Source organism: Chrysochloris asiatica, unplaced genomic scaffold (genome assembly GCF_000296735.1).
Source record: "Chrysochloris asiatica unplaced genomic scaffold, ChrAsi1.0 scaffold00003, whole genome shotgun sequence".
In the NCBI taxonomy this organism is placed as follows: Eukaryota; Metazoa; Chordata; class Mammalia; order Afrosoricida; family Chrysochloridae; genus Chrysochloris; species Chrysochloris asiatica.
Genome location: NW_006408521.1, coordinates 19,159,937 through 19,168,936, shown reverse-complemented (window position 1 = coordinate 19,168,936; position 9,000 = coordinate 19,159,937). Strand labels below are relative to the sequence as shown.

General features: G+C 47.5%; 1 protein-coding gene across 1 annotated transcript in view; it reads right to left on the bottom strand.

Annotated features, from left to right (window-relative positions):
* Positions 1–8,898, bottom strand: part of FFAR4 (free fatty acid receptor 4) — a 20,478-nt gene extending 11,580 nt beyond the window's left edge. The window contains exon 1 of the mRNA XM_006831150.1: positions 8,332–8,898. Within this exon, the coding sequence (XP_006831213.1) occupies positions 8,332–8,898 (567 nt within the window). The remainder of the gene's footprint in view (positions 1–8,331) is intronic.
* Positions 8,899–9,000: the final 102 nt, after the last annotated feature.

Genomic DNA, 9,000 nt, shown 5'->3' with positions numbered 1-9,000 from the left:
GGGAGAAAGATGAGACTTTCTACTCCTAGAAAGATTTACACCCTCGTGAACCCTGTACAGGTCACTATGAGTCAGAACCGACTCCACAGCACATAACGACAACAATATATATGTTTCACTGGTTTTGATTCTCTAGAAAACCTGGCCGAAGACAGATGGGCTACAAATGGACCGGACATTCCAAAAACTTGTCTCCTCACCCTTACCATCTGCCTTGATGGGAACAAGTTTATGAAATTGTTCTACATTTTGGTGACTGGATAGAAGATTGTGCCTCTCAAGGACCTTCTGAATACTGGCAGTGATGTACCCACTGCACTTTAGATAACGCATGCAGCCTTGACTTTTTTACTCAGACCTCTGTCCACTAGAGACTCCTCAATCTTGTATAGTTCTGGGTAACGTGTGCTGGAAGACATGCTGACCATAACGTGGTCACTAATTCCTATACTTGTATACAGGGAAAGCAGAAAAGTAGTTGACCTCAGATCCATTTCTCAAAACCCCCACAATACCTGAAACTCTTTCCAAAAGCCTTTGCCAGTGTCTGCCCAAATCTCTCCAGACCAAGGTAACTGTGAACAAGATTTTGTAGCAGGATGTGGACAAGGTACCCTCCCTATATTAGGGGCAAAAAAGTAGATTTCTAAACAAAATGCTGGTATGATCCCAGCACTGTTGAAGGTATTGTTTATGTGTAAATGAGTACTTACCAGTATATATCTATGCACACACACACCATACACACAGCACATACACACAACACATAACACACACATGCATAGAAACGAGACTTCAAGGATACACTCCAGAACGTTAAGAGTGTGATTCTAGGTGGAATTCTTAAATTATTTTTATTCTTTTGGCTTATCTGGATTTTCTGAATCTTCCATGATGTGCCCATGTTATTTTTATAATTTAAAACAGGCAATAAAAGTTCATATGTAAGAGAAATAATGTTCAAAAATGAAACACAGATCACAATGACAATTTAACAAACTTAAGCAGCTATTTTGCAACAAAGACAATGAACCCAAATTCCGTGACTCTAATAAAGATGTTCTTTCACCTTTTGCTTTGTGGGGTTCATGGGCACAAAGCGTGATAAGGAAGTAAGATAAGGACTCGAAGTATGAACGCCCCATCCATGAACTGAGAGGTTGTCTGAGTGGCCATGTGGCCTAAATGACTGATTTATATGATCTTTAGAAAGCTTTATATGGTTATAGTTGATTAAATGCGGGCTGCTCTCATTAAAAAACAAACAAGCAAGCAAGCATTGCCATGCCCATAGTCGGGATCTAGGTTGGTGTGATAACTTTTTTCGTGGGAAAATCCATTTGACTTAGTCATTTTGAGTCTAAATATTTCCCCCTCAGGTTGTGTCAAATCTAGACCACAGGGGCATGTTTATTATAGCAGTCTTTGTGCTTTTTCTGCCTTTATGCCATTTTTTAAAAAGGAAATAGGATAACAAAAGGGCCAGCCTGTCTTGTTCACTGAGCACCAGAAGTGAGGTTGGGAGAGTCAATAGCTTCTCTAATGCATTCAATTCAATCACTCAATCCCCTCAGAAACAGTGGCAGAGCACTGATGATGAATGACCCTGACGTCATATAGGAAGAGAGAAGTCAGCACACTACTGTTGCTGCTGTTGTATGCCATTAAGTTGATTCATAGGGACTCATAGGGACCCTAAAGGACAGAGCAGAACTGTCCCCATAGGGCTTCCGAGGCTGTAATCGCACACAGAAGCAGAGCACCAGGTGTTTTCACTTGGGGCGGTTGGTGGGTTTGAACTGCTGGCCTTGTAGTTAGCAGCTAAGCACTTAACTATTGTATCATCAGGGCTCTCACCACTGAGCAGCCAGCTGGAAGTGGCCCAGAGAGTGACAGGAAGTCACCGGGAAAGTGGCACCTGGGAGGGTCATTCTGCTCCTGGAAGGACAGCAGCAGGGTTCCGGCCAGGGCAGTGAGGAGACCAGAGCTCAGTGTGAGGATGAAAGCTGGAGGCCATATATGATGGCGAGTTCATTGACTTGCTTCACCCAAATGTCTTCAGTCACATCCCATCTCATTCATTTCCACCAGTTCTTTGGGCAGATGATGCTCCAATGCCCTCTCTCCGGCTGTCCCGCTCCCGGACCCCAAGCTCACTCCACTGCCACAATGGCAGCGTCGTAGGTCCACATCCTAGATTTCCACCCTGAAGGGTTCCACTTCCCACACTCCTCAGATCAGATGAGTTATTGCCCAAACTGCCAGAAACTTTAGTCCAAGCCTTTCTCCTTCACTCAAAAGGAGCTCTAAGCACCTTCATACTTCTATTGTTACTTGTCCACCCACTCCCAGGCCTGGCCATCTCTGACAGTACAGGTTCAAACTCCCTAAAGGGATTGACCTGTTCCTTCTCCACCTAATCCCTATTGATGCTTCCAGCACCATCTCTTGCCACAACTGGCCCTTGGCTGGTGCTCAGCACAGCAGAGCAGTGTTCCCTTGGCCCCTATGTGGGGCTATTTCCTTTACCTGTAACAGAGCTGCCCTGGTCCCCCACATCCTGATCTGGTTAACTTCCTCTCATCTTCTAACCTCAGCTGAGATGGCATTGCCTTCAGGTAGCCTTCCTGTGACTCTCAGCACCCACATGACCCCTTCCACAGCTTTACTCTCTGGGCAGTAATTTACCTGACTTCCTGTCTGAATCCCTCAACAAATGTTGAGTAACTCAAGGTATTCATCACTCCTGCCAAGACTATGCCTGGCATCCATTAGGTGCTCAATTAAAAAATAAATTAATAAACAGCCAAATGAAAGGATTTTTTTAAAAAGACGCTCCTTGTGAATGGGGACACCGGTCTGCGGACATGGCTCAAATGTGACCCTTTTTTATACTGGTGTGCAAACAGCCACATGATTCCAGCTTCTTCCCTGTCAGCTTCTCTAATGAATCTTCTTGGAGTATGTCCAGGGACCCCTTTGTAAATCATTCTCCTTGCCCCATTTCCTCAAACAAAATGGAAGTTTTTAGGCCATTTAAAAGGACCAGGAATCCTATCTAGTCATGTATCTACTCCCCTGTCAACTTCCCATAGTCACTGGGTGGTGCCAATGGTTAACATGCTCAGACTGGAGTTTCTAGTTTGCCCAGAAGCACCTCAGAAGAAAGTCCTGGTGATCTATTTCTGAAAAAGCAGTCACTGGAACCCCTAGGGAGCACAGTTCCACCCCACCACAGACCACCCCATATGTGGGGTCTCAACTCAATGGTAAATGGTATCTACTTCCCAACAGAAACGAAAGAGAGAGAAACCAACCCAAGAGACAGACTTGCTTTTTTCCTGGTGTGGCTGTAAGGTAAGCACTGGACAGTGAACTACAAGGTCAGCAGTTCAAATCCATCTGCTGCTCCTCAGAAACCCTGTACAGGGTTGCTATGAGTCAGAACTGACTTGATGGCACTTAACAACAATATTAACAAAGGAGTCCTGTTGTAGCTCTTTAAGATAAGCACTAGACTAGTAACCACAAGGTCAGACGTTCAAACCCACCAGCCACTGCTTGGAACTTTATACAGGGTTGCTATGAATCAGAATTGACTTGATGGTACTTAATAACAGTAACAAAAGTAAGCCAACTGTGTTTGTCTCCTCTGAGGATCCATATAAAGACCTGGTAACATATTAAAGCCAAGCCAAAACCATTGCCATGAAGGCAATTTAAGTTCATAGCGACCCTGGATAGTGTTTCTGGGAACAGAAAGTCTCATCTGTCTCCCATGGACAGCTGGTAGGAGTGAACTGCTGATCTTGTGGCTAGCAGTCCACTGCTTATCCTACAGTGCAACATCAAATATTATTGGTGAATGCTAAATTAGGGCAGGGCGCAGCAGTGGGGCTAAGTACTTCTAAGGCAGTGTGAACTCATGCGAGTTGGCACAGGAAGAAACCAGACAGACCTGGGCCAAATTCCAGCTCCATCCTTTGCCCAAGTTGTGACTTTAGACATTTTCCCCTCCAGAAAACAAACATTAAGGATGCCTGCTCATGGGGTTACTGTGAGGACTGAATTGAGTCAGGGGCTGAGACTTTCTGGGTGCTCCATAGATACTCTCGGTCAGAAATTGGGGTCCAGTCCAGTGTCTGGCCCCATTGTGCCTGTGTATGGGGAGAGAGAGGGGATGCCAAGCCAATGCATGTGACATGAATGGGCAGTAGCACCTTCTGGCCAGGTGGACCATCTTCCCCAACTGATGAAGAGGCTTGCTGCCTGCCACAGTTACGGCACACACAGGTAGGAATCCCCCCGTTGGAACAGGCTCTGCCGATCTGGCTGAAATGTCAGTGTTGTTAGGATGTGTTCGCTCCCTTGAAATGTCCCTCTATTATTTTACAGCAATCAGAAGAATGACACTGTTTGAAGAATGTTTAAAATGTTTATAACCAATGATAAGGAAACTAATAATAGCTAGCAATTCTGGAAGTGCTTAACTGTGTGTGAACCTGCTGTTAGTCCATTTATTGTACATTTGTTCTGTGATAATCCTGTAAAGGGGATACTGCTATCATACCCATTTTGCAAATGAAGAAACTGAGGCATAGATCAGTGGGGCAACTTGCTCTCTGTCATGCAGCTAATAAATATCAGAGATAGTGTTCCTACTCAGAACATTTGACTCCAAAGCCCAGATTCTGAACTGTCTGTTAAAATTATAACGAGTGACGAGTCCAGTCGCCCTGGACTCCTGGTTACCAATAACCCACAGGAACAAAGATAACAGTGTTCCTGTTTTAGAGGTGGGAGAGAGGAGTCTTAGTATGCAAAAGCTCTCAGAGACATTATCACTCTAGTCTGCACTCCTTTGGAAGCAGGGAGCCAGGCTGTGCACAGGATTGGGGGGCATTGGTTTATTCAGTACATGGTTTGAATAGGAAAATGTCCCTAGTTCAAAAAACCTCCATATGTAGTGTAAAAATGGGAGGGGCTGGCAGCATCTACAGTCAGAAGGCGGGAGTATAAAGATCGAGAAAACAAGCCTTTGCTAATTTAAAATGTGAGATCCAGTTCAGTCTAGACCAGACCTCTCTGTCCCTTTTTTAAATGGCCACAATCCTTTTTGTATATAAACATCTCTCATTCATTTTATTTCTTCAACCTCTGAGTCTCAGTTTGATCACCTATAATGTGGGGTGTTTTCTGCATGCTTAGGAACCACCCCTTGAGAAACTGGGCAGTGTTTCTGTGTGTTAGCTTATTTAGCAGGGGAGGAGGATGCCAGTAAGGGAGTTGGAGAGTCTGACAGGATCGTCCCATTTTCATTACAAGCTTCCTTGCCCTGTCTCTCAGATTTTCTAGGAATGAAGCTCTAGCAGTAATTTACCAGGCCCCCAGGCTTCTGAATTCCTGCACCAGACCCTCTACCCCCACAAACTGCTGATCTTGTGGCATCCCATGGGTGGCTCTCCCCATATCCCATCTCCCAAAAGCCCTTAAAGTTAAGGAGCTGTTTCTTCGTTCATTCAAGAGGTCTGTGTGCTGAGAGAGGAACTAAGGGAAGGTCTCCACAACACAGACCTCCAGCAAAACATTTAGCAACTGGGGCCACTTCACAAGTGCTGCAGAAGGACCTAGCTACAGATGTCCCACAAGGCATAACAACAGTGTAATGTGGCTGAGACACCTGTGTTATGTCAACAATTTTAATCTGGGCTTGTAGCCAGGAGGTGACAAAAGCCTCATTTCTTTGCATTATTTGCCAGTTACGGAGGATTGAAGGAGCCCTAATGGCACAAAGGTTAAGTACTCAGCTGCTAACCAAACAGTTGGTGGTTCAACCCACCCAGTGACTCTGGGGGGGGAAAAAAATCTGTCAATCTGTAAACATTACAGACAAGAAAATTTTGTTGCAGAGTTTGTTGGAGCTTTGGTGTTGCACTATAGGATAAGCACTGGACTGTAAGGTTGGAGGTTCAAACTCACCAGCAGCTCCTCAGAAACGCTATACAGGGTGTTTATGAGTTGGACCTGCCTGGTCAGCAATGAACAACACTGTCATGTGGGTTGTTATGAGTCAAGTGACTCAATGGCACCTAACAACAAAAATCATTTTAAAACGGAATGGCACAAAACATAACACCTGGAAACAAGATACCTTTGAGTCCTTTTATTGGATTTTTAATTCCCAGATGTCTTTTTTTTTTTTTTTTCTGTAAAAAGAAAATAGGGAGGAGTTCTTCAAGTAAAAAATATAGAAATACGTAATTCAATGTGAACATAACATAAAAAACAAACAAAAAAGCAGATGGCACAAGCCCAGCCCCCTGAAACTCTGATCCAATTAGGGAGGGCCTGAACTTTCACTTACTTAATTCAAAGCATCTACTTGCTTCTAGAAGGAGCTCTGGTAGTATAGTGGTTACAAATCGGGCTGTGAACCTCAAGGTCAGCAGTTTGAAACTACCAGCTGCTCTGCGGCAGAAAGATGAGTCTTTCTGCTCCCATAAAGATTTATAGCCTCGGAAACCCTGTACAGGGTCACTGTGGGTCACCACCACTTGCTTCTTGGAGTCCTGGTGTAGCGCCAGTTAATGCACTGGACTGAAAAGTCAGTTTGATCTGCAAGGTCGCCTGTTCAAGCTCACCAGCCGCTCCTCAGAAACCCTATACAGGGTGGCTATGGGTTGGAATTGACTCGGCAGCATTTAAAAACAGCAACACTGCTTCTTGAGACTCAAGTGTATTAGGGCTGAGGACAAGGCTGAGGACAAGGCCTCCCACTAAGCAAGGGTCCTTGATATGACCATGCTAATCTCCCCCAGCTAGTTCAACTAATCCTGATGGGACAAGGCCACTGGCACATGTTCCTTGAGCAAATGCAACAGGCCTGTGCATCAAGGTCGTTTAAAAAAAAAAAAATGTATTTATAAACTATTAGGAAACAGACTTTAAGGTTTGACTTACGTTTTAAAAAAATATTACTGACGCAGGACTCAGACTCTTCCCGCGACCCCCCAAAAAATCCTGCGTGAAAGATTAATGTGGGGAACCCGCCCCCCCTCAGAGAAGCCCACCTCTGTGTCCAGGCTCTGTAGGGTCACACACCCAGGGGGAGTGCAGGAGTCTTCTATTCGGATTGTTCATTTCCAGAGTTCAGTGTTTCTCACCCCAGACCCAGTGACATGGTACACTTCCCACTCCCCACCCTAGACCAGCCCTGCCGGAGGCTCTCTTTGCTGCTCCTGGGTCCGGAAACCAGAAACCCCGGCAGCCTAAGGAGGGAAAAGGAAGGAATAGAGAAGGAAGCTCCGGGTAGATAACTCAGGGAGGTTCAGGCCCAAGTGCCTTTCCTACCTCTCTCCACCACGTCGAGGAACCTAGCAAGCAGGGCGGACACTAGATTCCCTGGGCACTTGCCTCAACCCTGGCTCCGGGTTCCAGCTCAACCTCCCTAGAAAATCTCGGCACACAAACCCTGCAGCCACGGAACAAGGCAGCAGCGAGAACAAGACGCTGGGGGACCTACGCCGGGGATTCTGAATCATTGTCCTTCACTGTTCGCAGAGTCCTTTTAACATGGTGAACCCCTCTATGACCCGAATGACCACTGCGGGCCCGCTGCCCAGACTAAAGTTCACCGGCCCAAACTTACTCAAAGAGAGAATCTATATGACATTTAGGGAGCTCAGGTACCCCGGAACTATCCTTCCAAGGCTCCCAGGACAACAACCCATGGACTAGTCCCATTTTTCTGTTTTGATGCTGGAAAAACTGAGGCCTCAAGAGAAGTCACGAGCCCCCAAGCAAGGGGCAGCGTTGAGCTTGGGTTTCCCGAGTCCTTTCTCCCTGCCTGTCCTCACACTCCTGCCCGGGAGCACCTTCAAAGCCTCCCGGTGAAGCAGCTGCTTGGATCCCATCTCCTCCTAGTAAGGGGGAGAGACCCTGGGCAAGTCATCTTTCTCTGCGCCTCTGTATCCTTATCTGAGCAAGCGAGCGTGCTAATAACAGTATTGTAAAACCCCACGGTAAAGCACAAGTCAATATAATGTAGTAAATCAGGTTGGCTGGTGAGGTTATCCCTTATTTTATTACATTTTACAGGAATTCTGGGAACTCTACTGCAGCGTATTGGTGGGCAGCTACAGGATCTACGTCGTGTAAACTTGTAGTAAGATTTAAGCGTTGAGGATCCACAGTGCCGAGCATAGTGCAACAAATAACCCGCGTAACTGTTTGTTGTTGCTATCATGATTATCCCAGCTTCCCGTACCCCCCATGCTCCCGTTCCTCAGGCCATCCCGAACACCTGTGGAGCGCGAACGGCCCGGCGCTCACCTGGTCAGCGCCTGGGAGCCACTGCGGGACGACGTGGAAAAAAACGCAGAGGGGCAACGCAGCGAGCGCAGAGTAGCCCCAGATGAACACGAGCATCGCAGCCTGCGCCCGCAACCCGGGGCCCCGAACGCCGCGCCGCAAACGCACGATGCACACCATGCGCTCCAGGCTGACGGCGGCCAGCGAGAGGATGGTGACACTGCCGCTCAGGGTCATCACGTAAAAGAGCAGGTGGCAGGCCACCGGGCCCATCAGCCAGGCCTCGGTCCAGCGTACAACCAGCACTGGCGGGATGGCGCTGGTGAAGAGCAGGTCTGCACAGAAGAGGTTGAGCACAAGACAGGCGGTGGTGCCGCGGCGCCGTCGGCGCGCCACCAGCACCAGGGCGCACACGTTGCCCAACAACGACACCGCAAAGATGATCGCCAGCACGACCGTCTCCACGGCGCTCAATACCAGCCGGTGGTCTCCCTTGACGTCGGAGAAAAAAGGGAAGCGTGTGCGGTTGGCTAGCTCCAGGCTGCGCAGGGGTCCCGCATTCTCGTCCTGTGCGCATTCAAGGGACATACCGGGCGCTCGGCCGCCCGCAGCCGTCTGCGAGCTCGCTCATCTGGGAGCGACTGAAAGCCAAGGCGGGAAAGAGGGAGGGAGGCGGTTGTGACATCTCCC